This window comes from Heloderma suspectum, chromosome 4 (assembly GCF_057233095.1).
Source record: "Heloderma suspectum isolate Gila_16-S chromosome 4, 16-S_ref, whole genome shotgun sequence".
Classification (NCBI taxonomy): domain Eukaryota; kingdom Metazoa; phylum Chordata; class Lepidosauria; order Squamata; family Helodermatidae; genus Heloderma; species Heloderma suspectum.
Window position 1 is genome coordinate 218,283,340 of NC_139461.1, and position 21,205 is coordinate 218,304,544.

At 41.1% G+C, this 21,205-nt stretch overlaps 2 protein-coding genes across 4 annotated transcripts in view; both read right to left on the reverse strand.

Moving 5' to 3' along the window:
- Positions 1-4,885, reverse strand: part of UBE2U (ubiquitin conjugating enzyme E2 U) — a 35,176-nt gene extending 30,291 nt beyond the window's left edge. Inside the window, exons 1-2 of the mRNA XM_084851641.1 lie at positions 4,338-4,885; positions 1,159-1,240 (exon numbers count right to left, since the gene is read on the reverse strand). Of these exons, the coding sequence (XP_084707767.1) occupies positions 1,159-1,240; positions 4,338-4,406 (151 nt within the window). The 5' untranslated portion in view covers positions 4,407-4,885. The remainder of the gene's footprint in view (positions 1-1,158; positions 1,241-4,337) is intronic.
- Positions 4,886-17,318: 12,433 nt separating this feature from the next.
- ROR1 (ROR family WNT receptor 1) overlaps positions 17,319-21,205 on the reverse strand; it is a 284,327-nt gene continuing 280,440 nt past the window's right edge. For all 3 annotated transcript variants that reach the window (XM_084852303.1, XM_084852305.1, XM_084852304.1), the window contains exon 9: positions 17,319-20,466. In XM_084852303.1, coding sequence (XP_084708429.1) covers positions 19,042-20,466 — 1,425 coding nt within the window. In that variant the 3' untranslated portion in view covers positions 17,319-19,041. The remainder of the gene's footprint in view (positions 20,467-21,205) is intronic.

A 21,205-nucleotide genomic window follows, 5' to 3' on the forward strand; every position in this document is an offset into this window, starting at 1 on the left:
ATCACACAACAGCTCATTCCATTCAGCAGGGTTTCCTGCGTAGCTTTATCAGGGGCTAGAGGGACTGCTGAGGGAAAGAGGGGACGAGGAAGTCCACTTCCATCAACACAGTTGATCCAGTCTGGATCCATGTGCTACCCGCATTCAGTACAATAGGAACTGCTGTACCAGCACAGACATGAGTTGAAAGTGAGCACAGTAATGGGCGTGTTACTTTTGCTCCTACATAGATCCTGTCATTTCAGTGACTACCAGAACATGCAGATAGTATGGCTAGAATAGGAACTGTTGGAGTCACTTGGTGTCAAAATTCACTCCCAGTCTGCTTGCCGACAGTGCAGAGAACTTGTCAGAACAACTAGACCCAGCTACATCCTGGCTGCCTTGATTCTAGCCTCTCAGCAACCTTACATGAGGAAGTGGATGGAAGGCTGCTCAGCCATCGTCCGATCTCTATATTCTTGTTTTTTTAATCTTGCTCTTACTTAAAACAGGAATACTTTCTTGGGTACTCTTGAATTGTCAAAAGGTGCAAGGAATTACATTATTCTTGAAGAAATCCAACACATACGCTATTGGACTGAGATATGGATTCAAATTCCACCTCTAGACTGACTCAGCAAATTAATACAATCCCTCAATATAATTCAAGGTGACTGGAGATAGAACACAATATGTTGTAGTGCAGGAGTGGGCAACTTGTGGCCCTCCAGATGTTTTGGCCTCCTGCGTCCATTTTTTGTTCAGTCATTAGGTCGTGTCCGACTCTTCGTGACCCCATGGACCATAGCACGCCAGGCCCTCCTGTCCTCTGCTCTCTCCCGGAGTGTGCTCAAGTTCATATTCATTGCATCAGTGATGCTATCTAGCCATCTCATCCTCTGCCGTCCCCTTCTCCTTTTGCCTTCAATCCTTCCCAGCATCAGGGTCCCTGCGCCCATGCTCCCTTACTATTGACTATGCTGGCTAAGGCTGGTGAAACCTGAAGGTCAAAACATCTGGAGGGCCATAGGTTGCTTATCCCTGTTAAAGCATTTTGCAAAAGGTCCATATAGATAGTAAGCATTACAGTACATTAAAATACTGCATTGCATTCAGAATTGTTTTAGTAATGTAATATGACACTACCACAGAATTCCTAGGAAACAGAATACCTACCTTCCCATAGGGAATCCTTCAGTCCTTCGATTTCGGCTACCCATTCCATCAAGTTGTCTTTCACAGGAGTAACAGAAATGCCCTAAAGAAAGGAAAGAAAATGAAAATCTTTGGCTTGACTAATGTACTCCTCTGTGCTAGGAAAATGGCCTACTTCAGACTTAATGGGAATCCCCTCATTTATAATGCGCGAGAGGAGACTGGATTGGTTCTTCTGATGTCCATGCCTGGGGAACTCTAGTTTGTTTAAATCAGCCCTTCCCAACCTAGTGCCCTCCAGCTGTTTTGGATGCTCATAATCCAGGGGTAGGCAACCTATGGCCCTCCAGATGTCTTGGCCTTCAACTCCCATCAGCCCTATCCAGCATAGCCATAGTAAGGGATCACGGGAGCTGTAGGCCAAAACATCTGGAGGACCACAACTTGCCCACCTGCCATAATCCCTGACCATTGGCTATGCTGGCTAAGGCTTATGGGAGTTGCAGTCCAAAACATCTGGAAGGTGTCAAGTTGGGGAAGACTGGTTTAAACTATGGTTAATGAGAACGAGTCAGGTTCTGAAGCCTCAATTTGGCACACAAAAAAGGAGAGGAGATGAAGTGCAAAAGCTCAAGTTCAGGCAGGTTCTGTTCATGTAGTGAGAAGCTATAGTTAATTACAACTGAACTAGGCCAGTGAGTGTATTTGAATTTCAGATATGTCTACATATTATATAGAAATTACCATATGAATAATGCATATTTTTATCCTAAGCAGGACTTGGTTCAATGAGACTTACTTTCTCGTAAGTATGTTCAGGATTGCTGCCTTAGCTTATCATCATACCTTGTTTTGTGCAAACAAATAATTAGCTCAACAATTCATGAAATTAGATATTATTTCTAGATATCGAGTGCATTCCTATGGATCGTGTCCTCACTGCTTGGAAGCCCCCAAACTCAGGCTCAGGCTGGCAGGGCGGGAGGAGTGGTAGAGGCAGTCTTTGCTGCCACGTCCTCTGATCGTTGAGTGTTTCACTTCTCCGCCTGTCTAGCAAGGGCACTTTAGCGGGGGAGGGAAGGAGGCTGGCCTCCCCGGTCTCCTCCCTTTCTATTGAAACACCTCCTTTCCCCCCTCTCTGCAGTCAGTTTTCCAATCTTGGAGGCAGGCAGTGAAGTTCTCTCTGTGCCGGCTGCAAGGTGGGTGGGTGGAGGGTCAGATTTCCAATTCCCCCTTCCAAAGTTGGAGTGCTGTCTCCAACCTCGAAAGGGATTTTCCAAACCATCCTATGGTCCTTTGGACACTCACCCAAGGACGAAAAGATTTCTCTCTTAGGATGCAATCCTATGCAGGTTTAGACAAAAAACGTCCTACAATTCCCAGCATGCCCCAGCCAGCATGGCTGGCTGGGGCATGCTGAGAATTATAAGACTTTTTTCTGTCTAAACCTGCATAGGATTGCACCCTTAACTGATTTTATAGGCCATTCAGTCATATATGCAGGAAGTGTTTACAGTATCTTCCAAGCTTGCTGCTTTGCCTCCTACTAGTGAAGGGATAGAATCCATATTCTTGACTAATCCCATTCCTTCCATGGACAGGTGTTCTGTGTGTTTTTAAATAAAGTACATAATTTATTAAAAAGAGTTGCAAAACTCTTCCACACAGTTCAGATAATCTATTCCGGCCCTTATTTATCTTAATTCAAAATTGTTTCAAAGTTTATTCCTTGTTCAAAAGATCTTACACCAGGGAATGGTATGTCAACCCAGGATCCTCATCTCCCCAAAAATGCTGAAGGGGGGAAATTCGATAATTCCATAAACTGGATAGGTCTCAAAGACCAATACTATGGTGAGAAGCAGCATAGCATACATACAATCTCGAGCTAATCTCCCAGCAGCAATGTAAGGAAACCATAATTGCTTTGCTACAGCGCTACTAGACATTTGCCCAGCACATATAAATGATAACTGCTGCTGCTCCAGCTTTGTTGCAAAACCCAATAAGACATAGGACTTTTCTACATGAGGCACTTATCATGCGCTCGTCATTCCCCACTCACGGTTGTTTATGTGTTCTTTAGCTGACATTGTGATCCTCCATTTTTGCTTCTGTGTCTAACCAGCACTTTCAGTGAGTTTTTTTAGAGCAGGGAAAATGTGGCATTAAATTGTGAACGTGAAAGAAAGTGCGGTTTCTTCTTGTGTATTTGTGCTATTCTGCTATACCACAATGCCACCTAAAGTTTATGTAGTGGAAAAGCAGGAAAAAAAACACTCCTTGTCTAGTGCTCGGATCTCAATTCTGCAACGAAACTGAAAGTAGATACAGCAGATTAACAGCCGATTAACAGCCTTGTGTAGAAAAGCTCATGCACAGCAGTGTCACTCCAGGGACTCTTTACCTGGAGTTAGCACTTTGGGGATGACAGCTCTCCTGTGCCTTTAACTGCTGCATGACAGATAAAAAATTCAATCAGTAAAAGAGCATTCCCTAAACTGGTGCCATCCAGATGTGTTGGACTTCAACTCCTATCAACCCCAGCTAGCATGGCCAATGGTCAGGAATGCTAGGAGTTGTTGTCCAAAATATCTGGAGGGCATCAGGTTGGGGAAAGCTAGAGTAAAGGCTGTGCTTGTAAGGTTTCTGCCTGTTACGAAGCCTTTAAAGATGGCATTGACAACTTTGTTGTCAGGAAGTGGAGAGAAGGAAGGGCTGTTGGACTCTCATATCCACTAGCCTAAGCACTTGCGGAGCAGGTTTAATGGCCTAGCAAACTAGCTCCTGGTAATTCAAGGTATATGAGGAAGACTTTTTCAGAACAAAAAAGTGAGGGAGAGCTGGAAACATTTGTCAGCATTTGGTTAGATAATTCATAAATTGCCACCCCTCCATTTTAATAAAGGTAATAATCCTCTCTCCCTCTCATTTCTTTATTAAAAACATGTATAGCTGACTTCTCCATCTAGCTGGGGGCTTATCACAGCAGCCTGTCACTTACCATACGAAACATGTTATTTCAGAATCTCTAGCTTGATGGAACACAAAGAGCAGAAATTGCAGCTACGTAATATTCCTTATTATTATTATTATTAATTATAATAATGAGGAGGATTATAATAGCGATGATGATGATGAATACGGTGCCGACAATCTTGACCATTGTAAACAAAGTGGAGGAATCCAAATGTACTCACAAAGATGTCGGCTTTTCCAAACTCCATATACTCTCTTTCCAGTAATAAGTAAGCTCTTGAGTGATTCATAATTGCAGGAGCCTACACCTTGATCACGAAGCGTCACAGGGAATGAAATTTTCTGTTTTCTTTACCAACAGAATGAGCTATTTGTCCTAAAGACCACAGAAACAAAGGCTTAGCCATTTTCCTCTCTACAAATTGGTAAACTGAACTAGCAGGATGAATTTGTAAATAATGATAAATAGGAAGTTACCCTAGCAATGCAGTCCTGAAGCAGAGGATCTGAAACACGGCAAATTAAATTCTCTAGGCTGTCATGTAGTCACATTTGAAGAAGGGGAGACAGCAGCGAAAACAGGTCAGCCTTGATCCATTGCTTATAGAGCTTCGTCTGTCTGTCTGTCTGTCTGTCTGTCTGTCTATCTATCTATCTATCTATCTATCTATCTATCTATCTATCTATCTATCTATCAGAGCAGCTGCAGGCATAACATCTATAAGGAGAATGGGGACAAGCAGACCAAGAACTAAGCTGGCCTCTGTGTGTAGTACGTAACCTAGCAACAGCAGGTTTTCTTTCCTCTGAGGATACAACCTGGTAGATTAGTCCTCTCTCTCAACCAATCGGTATAGGTCTTTGTTTGCTCCTTTAGCCCACCTCCAATCATAGGGAACTTTTCATCCGGACACTGAAACTGCAATTCTCCATTTCTCCCGAGATTAGATTACAGAAGAACTGGTTTCCAAAACACAGGAAGTGTTCAGAAGTGTCGGTTATAGCTAAACTTCCCTTCCCTTCACTATAAGGATTAATCTCAGCTTCTTAATTGCTTGGCTTGATCAATTTACTTTCTCAGCAAGTAATTATGAGCTGGGCTGCTGAAGAATTTAAGATTTTGGCTAGATGAGGGATATTTCCAGAGAGAGGGCTGCTAGCACCATTCATTCATTCATTCATTCATTCATTCACATTTCTGTACCTGCCTTTTCTTCCTTAATGGATTTTCTGTGGTAAGAAACAAATGGAAGAAGCAGTGGGAAAACATGGAGGGTTATGAGTAGAAGATGCTGTTACCTGGATGGCCTGTAACTTTCCATGAATAACAGGGTGATGGTTTGATAAAAACCTCGCCTGTAAGCACTCCAGGAGTTGCTTAAGAAAATGAGGAAATTGTCAATTGGGGGGCAATGCAGTTTCCTGTTAATTTCTCAACCCTTATAGACTTTATACATGAAAACCTTCAAACCTGTCTAGTATTCAGTTCTTTCTGAACTGTAAAACTCATACTGGAAAGGCTCAGGATAATTGATGCGATGATGCCTGTGTGTGTGTGTGTGTGTGTGTGTGTGTATCTATCTTTATCTGTGACATAATCCAGGGGTGGGTCCTCAAGATCACAGCTATTACTGTGGAGTAGCTACTTTCTAGTTATTGCTTCAGCATCACTGACTTCCTGGGTCTTTGAATCAACATGCTACATGTGAAGATATAGGAAGACCAATTATGTGAACAAGATGATGACTAAATTAGTGTTTAATTTGCATTAAATCATCCTCTAATTCACACATTTATTAAATGTATACAACATTTCCAACCGCAAAAACATCCTCTCCAAAGCTGTCTACACTAGGAGGCGGAGAACAGAAGTTTAAACCTGTGCAACCAGATGGGACTGCCAGGTCTTTGTCAAAAACAGGGTCTATACTTTAAATGTTAATGGCAGGGCACTGAGACAAAATGGAGCTGCTAAGCAACCCATCCCATTCTCCTACCATTGCCTTTACCCACCTTGCTCAAGGGCCAAATTAGAGCTTGGCTGACATCAACAGATGGAGGAGGGGATGGCGTTAGGACCAGAGCATCGAGACTAGTGCTGTGCTGAAAGTTTCTCCCTTTTTTTTTCAGCCATTCTCATTCAATTTGATAGAAAAGAAATGGCTTTCGAAAAGAAATTCAAAGGAGGAGAAATTTCAAAGAAATTCTCATGGGCTGGGTTTGGGGTTCCTGTGCTTACCTTATTTATGGGGTGGCTGAGGAGTGTGCACGAGTGTTCTGTCTGTCATTGCACAGTCCACTCTGTGGCAGCCTGTAGCCTCCTTGGCTTCCTGTACTTCAGTTAAAGCCATCATGAGGAAGACATCATGAGGCAATTCCTCCCATGGGGCTTTTTCAGTTTAAAAAGTGCAGCTGGCCTGGGAGGCTGCAGAGCAATGGAAAGATGTGTAATAGAGAGAGAAAACACACACAGCACCCTCGGCCACTTCACAGTGATTAGGTAAGCTAAAAAATACCACTAAACGAAATTCAAAATTCTGCCTCAGAAGAGTGGAAGCCACAACACAGTTGATGCTGTTGCCCCCTACAGAAGCAGTGCAAAAAACCAAAAACCCTTAGGAAAAAAGAACTTGTGCGACAACCCCTGCCAATAGTGAGCCCTATCTGTGAGAAACTGTTGGAGAATTCTCCTCCCTTCAGAGAAATTTGGTGAAATTGTCCCCCCAATTTTTCTGCCCACAAATAGGCTGGAGAATTTTGAGAGGCCATTTGTGCACAGCTCTAATCGAGATTAGTTTTGGCACCTTGGAGCATATCAAGGCAACTTCCAGGTAAGGACTCATAAGCACAGCATCCTGATGGAAAATTCTATATGATTTCAAAATGTGGCAGGGTCTAAGGCTCACTTACATAATGGCCCAGTTTGCATGCCATGCTGGCCTCATCGGGGGTTGTTTGATCCCCATGCTGGCAACATTTTGAATATGTAACCTGCTGAACAGGGGTTTGCCATGTCATGTGAACCTGTCCACCATGGTTTATTTAAGGGTTAAGCAACCCTCACATAACCCTCAGTTTCTTGTGCAAATGGGGTCATAATTTTCTTTCAAGTCATCAACACACCGATGACTTGAAGAGATTGTCAGGCTCCACACTTTCTATTTATTTTTGCATGCCTGTAGAGGACGAATAGAAACTTTTCTATGTTTTCTATGGAAACATTCTTTTCATTGTGTTGTCACTTACCGAATCTGGACTTCATGTGTGAGAAAGTCACATGTTTATGTTATGTGTATGACATGACAGTGTACTTATGAACCATGTGCTGTTTAGAGGTGCGTACATGTATGCATGTGAGAGAAAGTACACGCCTGCATATGCGTAAAGCAAGATATTTATACCTGTATTGTGACAGTGTATGTGTGTGTCACAACATGTACAAATGCATATTTGTACATGGGTGATTGGCCAATTTCAAGTTTGCAAATGGTGGCCTTCACCCAGTGCTCCAAAGCTTCCCACATCTTATCTCTGTTATTTTTTCTTCTTCACAGTTTATTGTAGTTTTTGTGTTGAATTCAGTGTTTGGATTGAAGTGTGTCATCTTTACCCCAAAGGGGATATAGTATTCATCATGAAACAAGATAAAACTACTCCTGTAAGACTTGGTTCTTTAAATCATTCTACTGGCCATTAATTAAAGTAATTAAAGTCAGTCTGTGGCAGTAACATTGGAAAAAATATGTTTGCAACATCACATCTTTTCTTCTTTAAAAGCATTTTTGCAAATGCAACATCAGAACATAATTTAGGTGCTTCATTTCCACATGGCTCTGATCAAATCTGGATGCAATTTCAAGAAAAGGAAAAGGATTCCAGTTTTCAAGCTAAATCATATAACAGCTACATTCTGGCTAAAACATACTTAAGGGAGGGCTATGTACAGTTTGTTGCTATGCAGTAGGTGTGGGAAGGCCAGCGATTCTATAAGCTGGTATTGCAAATCCAAAAACGTGATGTTGTAACAAGGCCTAAGCAAATATAGTCCTCCTGGGACTACTACCTCTGTAACTGCAGTCTTTGGCCAATATTCCCACCTGTATTGGCCAGCTTCCATAGACCGAGTCTTTCTTTATTCCTATAACTCATGGTGTTTAAAATCCCAAATCATTTCATATCAGGGACAAAATCCTACATGGTGTTCTGTGATAGAGAAGTGCTGTCAAAAGCAAGGATAGAGAGAAGAAATGAAAATTAAGTCACATATTTCCTTTATGTTCCAAACATTCCACATTTGCTGCTCTGAGTAGGCTCTTAGGATTCAAACAGGAATATATTTTTTTATGTTGGATTCCTCCAACTTAAAGGTTTCTTGTTAATTCATATGGAGGATCCCTGTTCTTTCACATACATAAAATTATATTTTGTCTCACCAGTTCTTAGAGGTGTGCACAAGATTTTTGTTTAGGGATTGCATTTGTTTTCATACCTGAAAGCTTTGTTTATCTCATGTTTTCCTTTTTTTTTGAAGTTGCATTGATTTTGAATTTCCTTCATTAGCTCATTTTTATCTTTTTCTTTGTTATGTATTCATCTTTGGGGTTAACCCCCCCCCTTTTTAAAAATTTTAAAAATTAAAAATATGGTGGCAGTGACAGTAGAGCAGACATCAGTGGGCGCTCCTGGTGGCCACAGTTTGTTCCCTCAGAATGCCTCAGTGCAAATTAATTAGTGGCCACCAGTGGGGACAGCAATTATTTTTGCAGGAGTTACTAGTTTGGCCTGGTTCGCACATCACAACAACCAAGAATTGTAAAAAATTCTGGGTTATTGTGAATAACACTACTTGATTGCTTCTACTGCAAGTGGGAGCAGCTAAACATGCCACAGACCTTCTGTGGTATGTTTACCGTAACATGCAAACCAGGAACTCTGGCTCGTTTCTCCCCCGACAAGGCAGAGATCATTGTCAGGACCGAGTAATAGTGAGTGAGTGCACTGCCTTCTGTGTGCTTGTTGCTTCCACTTCCAGAAATCTGGGTCATTTAGGGGTTAAACAACCCAGAGTTAAACCAACAATTGCCCATGGTTTGTTGTTGGGTTAAGTCTGGGTTCTTTAACCCCTAAACAACCCAGAGTTCTGGGTTTTGATATCATGATAACATGATTGAAAGAGGAAATGACAAGCACACAGAAAGCAGAATGCTTGGTTGCTGCTGCTTGGCCCCGACAATTCCTGTGATAAACAACCTAGGAATTGTCATTATGTGCGAACCAGGCCTAGAATAAGCCATGGGTTGTGGTTTGTATACCCATTCGCTGCACACCCTTGCTGGGTTCAGATGACATGACAAACCGTGCCTGGCAAAAGTAATGATGGTAATGATGTTGCACGGGACAGGGAAATAAGCTTTCATGGCTTATTTTCCTTCCCCAGTCATGTGAACCCAGTCACTGTGGGTTAATTTTCCGGTTTGTCAGGGAGAGACAAGCCAGAGTTCCTTGCTTGCACATACTACTAAATGACCCATGGAAGGTCCATGGTTTGTTTAGCTGATTGGGCAGCCTGCACCGGACCTTCATCTCTCTAAATGCCTTGGAATTGCATTCTGGGGGAAATGGTGGCTGCCAGGAGTAGAGGCTGGTGTCTGATCTGCTGCTGCCAGAGACATGGAAGCCTCTGCATTCTGTCCGCCCCAGAAGCCTTTCACTGGACTCCCATTCCTGCTCATTTATTTCTCTATGCATTTGTTTTGAGATGAATGCAATTCGGTCCAAACGGCCCCCAAGTTGTTAAATTTTCCATTTGTCCCAAAATACACACGCCTAGTACTCAGTGATGCACTTCAATTATAGTCTGTCAGAATAGTTTAAATCTTGCTTCCCAGGCTACTGCTAAATATATACTTAGCACTAATGAGATGAAATGGGCAATTTCACCCACAAATGAAATCAATTTGTCCTACTGCGGGCACTACAGGTGCTTTCAATAATTCCAGTTTTTTTCAGAGTCTGTTTTGATACGTAGCCACAAAGTTGCATCTGTGTTTTTAATATTTTCTATTACCTTGGCAATATAAATGCTCTTATTCTTGCAAGATCAAACAAGTAAAAATACGATTGACTTTATAGGCTGTATCATCTTCTCTCATAAAAAACAAAGTTATAAAAATTATTGCAGAAATTTGCAGCTGCCACATTGTGGAGCCAAGGGGTTTGTAGGCCCACAGAGGGACTGGGGTAGTGGTGAGTGATGATCTTAGTGATTGAAGATCTAGCCAGAAGACAGACCTCTTCAGAGAATCAGTGGATGTGGTTTGCATGAGTAAGAGCCGTATGACAAGTCTCCAATATCATTAAACCTTCTTGTTATAGCAGTGCTTTGCATGTGCAACATAAGATAATTTGGCTGCTTTATTTCCTGTTGATGGACAAAAATACTCAGAAAGTAGGGACAAATATGTGCACAGTATTTTTTTTCTAGCTGTATTACATATACTCTAAATACACTACTGAGATTTTGCATTTGTTAATTAGTTCTAGCAGCTTCTTGAAGAGGCACATTAACCAGTCTGCAAAGCTGAAATGGGTCAACTAGCTAGAATCCCACTGAACCAAGCAAATACAAGAAGGAGCCTGGTGACAACATGTTTCAGCCCCAGTGACAAAGAAATAGAGCACACACGAGTTAAGCACCGATGTGAGGGGAAGGGAAGTGCTACCAATGTATTTATTTAATTCCTTTAAGTCATCATTTATAAATCATAAGATAACGCCAAAACAAAGGCACAGCACAGATTGCTAATCCCAGGAGAGTAATCCTTCAGAAATTTACAGTTTAAGAGCTAAATCCCAGGGGAGAAAATCCTGCAGCGGGCTATAGTCAACAAAAGCTTTTGCCATGATAAATATGTTAGTTTTTAAGGTGCCACAAGACCCTTTGTTGTTTTTTGCAGAAACTTCCAGCCCTGCTCTAGCAAAGAAGCCTGAGTGGTTGCACAAAATCTCAATCAGACACTTAGACTAAAGGGGCTAAAAGAACCAAATATATAGCTCTACATCAATAAGGGCCACATTGCAGACCTGGTTAATAGAAAAGTCTGTTTATAAACAAAATGTGTAGGGTCAGCTTTCAGTTTAGGCTCAGTTTTTAGGTAACCAAAGTTTAGGTATAAATCTCAGTCCAAATTTAAATGAAGCCTTCTTATGTAATTGGCTGCAATAGCAGCAGTTGGAGGAAATTAGGCAGGGTTATACATGCTTCAAAGGAGCCCAACTCACCAAGTACAAGGAGGAGCTCCAATGACAAAACAGTTTAGCCCCAGTGACAAAGCAAAAAGAAGTGAAGTACACACAGGAGTTATGCACCCATATGAGTTTGGCAACATGGCAAGGAGACCAGGGCAGTCAACCTTTCCCTGTCTTCTGCTAGTAAACTTATAAATAATAATAAAAAAAACAGCTGTGAAGACAGAAAGCCAGCAGAAGTGTGGACTACCCAGTTTATTGTACTGTGTCACTTGTATGACGTCTGCCTTATGGACAGGAGTCATGGGTGTATGCTCGATGTAATGAGCTGGCCATCAGGAAACAAGCTGGTTCCCATGAAGCAGGGGTTGCTGACATGGACAAGCTGAGAGAGACAGAAAAGTTTATGAATGAGACCTTCAGGGATATGAAAACCGTGTCCCAATCCCAGGGTGGCAGCTCCTTGTCAGAAATGGATTGTCCTTTCCCCTTCACAATCAACACAAGGAGACAAAGCTTCAGGCTAATACTATTCTATTTTCCTAGAGACTAGCCTCTTTATAAATGCAGATTCCAGAAAACTCTCAGACTGCCTCAGGCCCCTAAGCAACTAATCTATGATCCCTAATTAGAGGAGATGAACCAGATGGTAGTGAAGTTGGTGACAGTTTGGCCGTGAACCTCACGGCCAGACTTGCTTCGGAAGTCTTAGGGTAGGTCCCTCCTACATTGACTTCCAAGAGTGGCTATCTTGGTGGAGCGTCTGAGCCCTGCCCCTAACTTTTTCTGCTTTGCAACGCACCCTAGCGGCTCTCAAGTCACGCCCCTCTTCCTCCTCCTTGGAATCTTGAGTTTTTACAATGGAGGGAGGGGGAAAGGACTCAGCCTGGGCCATCTGCTTGTCAAGCTCTTTGGAGGAATCTCTTCCAGCGTCTTGGCTCCCTAGGGAGGGTCCCTCCCCCAGCCTCTGATCTAGCTGCTCCAACTCAGAATCGGAGGTGTCAGACATCTCAAGGCACTTGGACTTATCCCTGACAGTCCCCTGCTATCACAGGGAATGAGGATCTCAGAGGAGGGTGTCAGTCTCAGCAAGAGGGAAATGATCACCCAGAAGGGACCCATTCTTTGGGGAACAGATATCCCCTTGCACTGAGGATATGCCTCTGGGGATGGGGGACTCATAGTTGTGGGAGATTCAATCATTAGAGACATAAACAACTGGGTTTGTGATGGGTGTGTAGACTGCATCGAGAATTGTCTGCCTGGTGTGTCATGTGTCATCTAGAGCACCTGGTAGATAGTGCTGGCGTGGAGTCAGTGGTCATGGTCCATGCTGGTACCAATGACATGGGGAAATGTAGTCATGAGGTCCTGGAAGCCAAATTTAGGTTGTTAGGTAGGAGGTTGAAAACCAGGGGCACCTTGTATGCCAAAATGGGAGAGCTGGAGTGTTTCGTTTTAAAGGAGAACCTAGATATAGTGGGCATAATGGAAACCTGGTGGAATGGATAGAACCAGTGGGATATGGTCATATCTAGATACAAACTCTCTAGGAAAGAGAGGGAAGGACATACAGGGGAGGTGTCACTCTGTACATCAAAGAAGGCTTAGAATCAAACTAGAGACCTTAAAAGGGTCTGACTCTTCCACAGAATGATTATGGACTTTTTCAGCCCCCCAAAACAATTTAGCGTTGTGAACATACCATCATCAACCTGACCCAAATACTCAGGGTGATTTTGAGATGGAGAATGAAATCAGGGAAGCATCCAAAGGAGAAAGTGTTGTAGTAATGGGTAACTTCAATTACCCTCGCATAGACTGGATAAATATGTGATCTAGTCATGCCAAAGATATAAAAGCTCTTGATACTCTAAACTAGATGTGCATGACCTTTTTGGCCTCAAAAGCAACACTGGATGTTGGCTGGGTGGCCAAGGCCACACATGCATACATGCATGCATGCACACCCACACGTACTTACATTCACACACATACACACACACTTCAGGATTCATTGGAGGTGGGAGGAGGCTAAAGCCCTCCCTGTTCCAGTGACCCCAGCCAGAGTGCGGCTTTACTGCTGTCATTAGCGGCAGCAGACCAGTGATCTGGGCTTTGTGGGGGTTGCTCGGAGAGGGAGAAGGCTGGAGCCTCCTCTTTGCCTCAGTGACCTCAACCCAGTCATTGCCTTACTTCTGCCATTAATGGTTTTAATTATGTTTAAACATTAATTATGTTCTTAATTAATAATTACTGTTTATACAGTCCTCTAGATTGTTCAGTGTGCTTCACATCCATTAGCATGTTGTAATTCTTACAGAAACCCTTGTATGCGTATGTGTGTGTTTCCCATGTGAGTGGGTTTCCTCATTCATTCCAGCCACAGAAACTCTTGCTCTATATGCTACTGCTATAGAACACCTGGAACTGCCCCTTCTTCTGAAGTGAATGGAATCCTTAGTGGACTGGGCCTGTGCATCATAGTTCCTAGACCAACAAGAGATTTAATGGGTAAGTGTGCAAATCTTAAATACCTTCATGCAATGCTAAAATCATATTTTACTTGTTTGTCAAGCCCCAGCCTTCTACAAAATTCACACAGTACCCTGTTCTTTGTCTTGTACATACTTTCATTCCTGAACTCCCTGCAGGGCAATTCTCAGTTTCATTTGTGATGCTCAGTTTGTAAAAGTGACCCTCCCTCTCATCTTTGTTTGTGAAAGTTAACTTTTTTCTGTTCATTAAAATAGACAGGATTTTGTCCACAGATGCAGCTTATTCTCAAGTTTCATAAGGTATCATAGTTTTAACTATTGTATTTAGTTTGTTTGAAGAAAGGTACAATGATGATTTTACAATCTGAACGTTTGGGACATTTTCTGTTTTTATGTCTATGATGCAGAAACCATCTCTGCATCTGGCTTTATAAAATGTTGATTCTTGGCAAAGGTATTATTTCCACATTATCTAATTTAGAGTGAACGGCTTTCCTTTCTTTATTATACCCCCCGCCCCCGAATTCCTGTTGCTGTCTAAGCGCATCTACTAACAAACTGTACCTTGTGTGTGAAGCCAACGATTGGATACTTGGCATTGACAAAGTTTTCATTCATGGATGACAACAGTTCTATGCGCTAATTAATGTCTCTCCTGAATTTTACTTTTTTTTTTTTTTATAAGTGTGCAATTTTCTGAACTGTATCATGCTATGATGATGTAAAAAGCCTAACACATTGAAAGTACATGCATGGCTTTGGTTTTTCTTATGTTACAGAAAACTCAAAACCAGTCATGAAACACCTGGCTTTTCAGTGGTGACAATTTATATATATTCTCATTTAATGACCAGACTGTGTTTTTTACATCTCAGACCCTAAGCCTATATTTAAGCATGGAAATAATATGCTAAACGGTCACTAAATCTATGCAATTTGGCTTGAAATTCAGGATGCATCTCATAAGGACTTTCGATTTGTTTAGCAACAGTTTCTAGAATCTAAAGAACAAGGCAAAAGGGAGCTTTTGTCTTGTTTTTCGTACAACACCAGCCCCTTCACCACATCGCATGGTAAACTACTTTGGGAAGTGACGGGGGGTGGTGGTTCAAAAGCAGATTGTGGTGTAGCATGAAGGTCAGAAGTATGAAGCAAACTTCAGTTAGCCCACTGAGTTAACATGAGCCTACATATGTTTTCAGAACTTGGTCTATGTTAACAACAAAATTACAGGGGACAAAATCCCAAGAAAACTAAGCAGACAAGTCTTATTGATTACCCATAATTGCAGATAGTTCAATTTACAATTGAACTAAGACAGGAGCTTTATGAATATAAGTGTCTCAATTCCTGCAATATTTGTTCAATGGTGTAGTTTGAAATGCGGCATCACTCAAAGAAAAGTCAATACAGACATGTTGATAAGTATATGTGCAATTCATGATCAGTTGAAATCCACAGCAAAGTACCTATATTGAATTCTAACGGAGGATTGTCCTCCCATTGCCTAGATATCAGTTCATGCACATATATCTGTGCCTTTCCATTATCATTATACTGTTAATAGTGTTTACCGGTACATGGCCTCTTCAACTAAGCACAGACAGAAATCAAGATTTATGAAATAGAAACAAGCGTGATCTCTAAATGCTCACTTCCTTGCATTCCAATCAATATCAGATATCCTGTTCCATGTTCCCCTGCTTATGGGGAATCTATGGGGGTGTGGTTCCATTCTGGCAAGTGTGCTTTAGAGTACCATCTACAGGAAAGCCCTTTTGAACCCATCAGTTTATACATTTTGCCAGCTTCTTAAAACTTGGCTTTTCTAGGAAGCCATTGGAAAAGGTTGATGGGTAGTTGAGACCCTTCTGCTATTGCTGATTTTGTTGCTACTGTTTCCTTTGTTTTATTAAATTAGTTTATTTTAAGTCTTCATTATTAGCTGCATTGGGCTCCATTGTTGAGCGAAAATGAAATATACATTTTAAATACAAATATAAACAAATAATCCTGAGTCATCTGAGCGTGGTGTGTGTATGTGAAAGTCTGATCAAGCATAACAACAGTAAGTGATTTCACTATTTACATGCCAGTCCTATGAGCTGAAACATATGCATAGTAGCACGGAAACCTCTAAGTAGTTGGAGGACACAAATGATGATCTTGTGCACCCATCCTAGCAAAAAAGCACCAATTGTGGATGTTGTTGCAAGATTTATCTTCTGCCCTACTGTAGTGCTATGAAAGGAAATACACAAAGCACTAGTGAGTGTGGGAATATGATCTCCTCTGACCTTATGACCACCCAAAAGGTGGTTTTGGACCAACCAGCACTGTGGAATTTAGAGTAGAAGGAGGGTTAGCTGGACAGGAAGGTAAACCTGCTCTTTGCCAGATATCGAATGCCACAGGAGTCTGGTGGTCTAACCTACTACTTGCACTAGTAGAATGCTGACATTTCCTCTGGGAAAAAAGAGCAAATTTCTATTATTCTTCACAATATTTTGTGCACACACACAAAAACTCTTACAGGTTGGTACTACCAAACTGGGCCAGTTTGGGATGCATCCCAGTTGTTTCTGAGACACATGCATGAAACTATACCTTACCTCCTGTAATGTAATGTCACTTAATTTCACCCAATGCAAAAATGCATCTATGCCATAATAAGAAAATTACATTTAGGGCACATTCAGTATGCATTGAGGCACTACCATAAAAACACTTATTTTATACATTTTGATGCCACATCTCTATTTAGTAACACATCATGCATAGCACTGAACCCTACACCAACAAAAATGGTAAGCGAAACACCAGATCAGGCTCAGTGTCACCTCGGGCATCTTTGGGCAACTGACAGGGCCCCAACACCTTACCAGGGCCCACCAGTGCTGATGCCTGCTCTGGGCCCTCCTGCCTCCCCAAACTCCAGGGTTCAGGCTTACTAAGTGGTAGTGGCAGGGTGGCTGGCAAACTGTCATTTTAAATTGTCCACTATGTCCTTGGATGATGTTACTTCAGGATGTTGTGGATAACTACAATGGTGGCTGGGTCACAGCCACTTGACGCAAACCAAAGCTCTGCTACTGCTGCCTGTCACTGCCACACTCGCTAAGGACGCCCACTGATGCCGGAGGTGTTTACCAGAGGTCGCGTAGCTGGAGGGGGGGAAGGGGGCTAATACCTGGCACCAGTCCATATAGTCTTCATCTATAAAGACTAACAGCGATTATAATTTTTTTCATTCTGTTAGCCCTGTCATTTTAATAGTCTTGGTCAAACATCTGGAATGAGAGGTGTTTCAAGAAACCATATATTCCTCTAATCAGCGAACGGTAGTCTGAGTTGATGGATATGTGTGTGGAAGGCCATCAGGATGTGGTTTTTAATCCACTTGAGATTCTGAGTATATTTATTTATATCATCATCCAGAAAATATGTATATTATTTGAAAACCAAGTTTTAATAACCAGCAGCATATAATAATCAGGGTTTAATACCACTCTAGAATCTGAAATACACAAATGCACTTCGCCTGTGTTATTACAATTCCATGCTTACCTTAGTGCAACAGCCTTAATGAGCAGATCAATAAAGTAATACAGTAATTAAATGCATGCACTGAAAACAACCAAATATATATCAAAACAGTGACTGAATACCATGATATATTTTCAAGCCATCCCCACCTAGTTAAAAAATGAGAAACAGACCAAGAAATAAAAAGCAGGATGTATTTTTTCAATTCTGCTATACAAAACAAAAACATTTTTGTGCAAAAGATTTTGAAAAAATTGCTGTCAAGTGTTTGAAAGGTTGTGTATGTATAATCCATACAAAAACTATTTTAATAAAAAAAAGTCTGAGAAGCTGTAATTTACACAGTATTTTTTTCAAACATTACAGTGGTTTCAAAATAATCCAGATTGATTATACCTGAATAAATTTCAGTAATACAAATGCCATATTTTCTAGTAAAAAGTTAATTCTAATTCACATTATTTGAATGTCATACAAAAGTTATCATAGACAATTTCTAGAAAATTGTTGTGTACATCTGATGGAATGTAGACTTCCTGTTTCAAGGTTAACACTACAAAAGCTATTTATTTTACTGAATAATAAATATTCTTGGGAAAACTGATTGTCCATTTATTATAAAATAAGAATTTAGAGCTTTCTTTAATTCAAGGGTTGCATAGCAACAAAGGGATACAAAATTCTATTGCAACTACAGATATAAAGTCAAGAAATACAATTTTTCCACTCATTTATTATATGTATTTCCATGATGGTTCTTGTATTCTAAGTCTCTATTGCTTGCAGTACTCTCTGATATTGCGTTATGCTTTAACATAACATTACGCATTTTGAGTTTATGTATGAGTTTACACTTATCACTAGACAGGAAAGGTTAACTTAAAATAATTTATCTGCCCATCAAAGGTCAAAACAGAATACAAACATTCTTCTCTAGAAAGGATACAAATGTGTCTCTCTGATTTTGATTTGATATTGCACATCCACTTTGTTTCTGATTACGTGGATGTTGTTAGAGGAAAAACCCCCCAGCGCATATCAATGCCCAATGTGTGCCTTCACAATGGGGTAAAAGCAAATTTGTCACTGTGCCTGGCCTCACCCTAGCTTAACGGATCAGGTATTTGTGTATGCCTTGTTTTGCAAGGCTCCCATATCATGCAAGACCAACTAAGAGTGAAACTTCCATTCAACAGGGGTATAATTAATTGCTCTAAACATTTGGCCACCATACCACATTCAATAAAAGAAAAGAGAGACAAATATTAAAATAAGTGTTCAGAATAATAAGGTTGCCGAGACAGAAGCTGCTGTGATGAAAGAACTGTGATTAAATAAAATGTGTCACAGTTAAGTTTCTTTAAAAAAAAAGAACAATCACACAAATAGTTTCCCCTTAATATCTGCAAAATAAATGTACACCCAAGATATTGAGTGTTAACTACATTTTAAAAAAAATCTAGTTGGCAACTCTTTATCCTGTTAGACACAAATAAACTTCACAGAAGATACTTATTGCAAATATCTCTTTTTACAGCCAGAAGAATCTCCAATAAAATATTTGAATATAAATCTCCTCTAAAACATTCTAGTCCATATTGTAAATAGTTTTATTTACAAAGGTCTTATTTATTTACATCTCTGCTGAAATAACAGTCTCATTATGTCCATGAATATTGGAATCTCCTAATAAAGACGCCTGTTTGGAGTCAATTTTGTAGGGTTTTTGAGTTTTGTTTCCAAAAACGGTTATACTTATCCCACTTGGATGATTTGGCATTGACATGTGAGAGAGCAAAGGAATATTTGCATCCTGATTGGATCCTGAAGATGGCAAGCTAGTCACATGACCAGTGCTGGTTGATCCACTTGCACTGCTTGGTGAACGGCTCTTTGGTGGAGGACAGTGTTGAATTACCCTTGGTGGGCCTGCAGGCTGGTAGTGGGCAGCTGGAAAAGCAGCATATCCAGGAGGAATTGGATATCCATTAATAGGAATAAATCGTTGGTTTTGAGGTATAGGTGGGCCAATAAATCCAGCAATTTGGCCTTGTGGTATACCCTGTGCTGGGAACATGTAGTTAGGGTATCTAGGGTTACTTAGGTTGCTAACTGGGCTTGCACTCAGAGAAGTTGTTTGAGTGGTAGCATTTCCACCAGAAGGTGTAGTAGAACTAGTGTGACTTGACAGCCCCTCCCAAGACCGCAGCCTAGCATGGATATCTTTAAATCTTGGTCTCCGAGATGGTAGCTCATGCCAGCATTCTGTCATCAAACTGTACATTCTGGGAGGGCACTCTTCAGAACATGGTAAAAGTTGCCGTTTTCTAACCATTTCTATGACCTCTTGGTTACTAAATCCATAATAGGGCTGGAGACCAAAGCTGAAAATCTCCCACAGGACAACGCCAAAGGACCAGATGTCTGAATCAGAAGAGAACTTTCCATACAAAATTGCCTCTGGAGGCATCCAACGAATGGGCAAGAGGGATTTATTTTGAACTCTGTAATAATCTGCTGAGTATATTTCTCTCGACAATCCCAGATCAGAAATCTTCACATGGAGCTGTTCTCCGATTAAAATATTGCGAGCGGCCAAATCCTTATGGACAAAAAAATGACTTGATAAATATTCCATCCCTGCTGCAATCTGGACTGCTATGTGCAGGAAATCCCCATGATCTAAGCTGGATTTTACAGTACCGTCCTCATCACTGCTACACCCAACATCTGAATGTGGTGATCGCATAATAAGAAATTCATGGAGGTCCCCTTGGTTCATGTACTCAAAAAGCATGCAGACTGGTTGCTCTTGAGTCACAACCCCAAGAAGGCAAACAATGTTGGGATGATGCAACTCTGCCATCAAAGAAGCTTCTTGCTGGAACTCTGCCCACTGTTGTGGATTATTGTAGTCCTTTAGAGTCTTTATTGCAACCAGCTGAGCATGGTCCATGCCTGGTAGATAGAGATGTCCCTTGTAGATTTTGCCAAAAGCACATTCACCCAACTCTTCCATAAAACGAACAGCAGAAAGAGGCAGTTCTTTAGCTTTGCTCTGTTAGAAAAAAGACAACACATGTCAGAAGTAGTATTGGGCTGTTGCTGAATCTTGCACTGCCATAGGTCTCCTACTACAGAAGGCAACTGGAAGAATGGAACTACAGTGTTTCTCAAGAAAAGACCACTCCCAGCGTACAAGATGTTAGCTTCCCTTTCTATACAGGATTTAAAAGAACAGCACTGTAATCCATGCGAATATACACATTTCCATATAAGAAGTAGGTGACAGAGTAATTGAGGGAGGAGCTAAGTGTTCAGGGGCCTTAGGAAATAAGGCGGTCATTTACTTGGAATTATTGTTAGTCCCGTCGGTACAATTAACGACTCCAGTTTTACTAAAAGAGTATGGCAAACAAACAACCCCTCCAAAAAAAAGAGATAGAAAAGTGGAGTGGGGGTCGGGTGGGGTGGGGTGCAGGAAGGAACCAGTGTGCTTTTATTGTAATTAGAAAGTGACACACAGAACTGAATTCTAATTTTCCTGATCATTTACAAATTTTAGATAAATACTGTGTGAATTAATATATCACAGAGGCATTTAAGCAGCCAGTTGACTGTGCAGTGATGGCAGGAAATTAGCTGTATTGTTGAGAAACAGATGGTTTATATTATACAAATCCTTTAGGCTAAAACTTGTTTAGGTCTGGCATATTGTAAATTATATTTTAGTAATGAAAGTTAAATGACCTCTGTCTGACCTCCTGCAGGGTTGTGTGTTTTAACCAGCCTAGTGG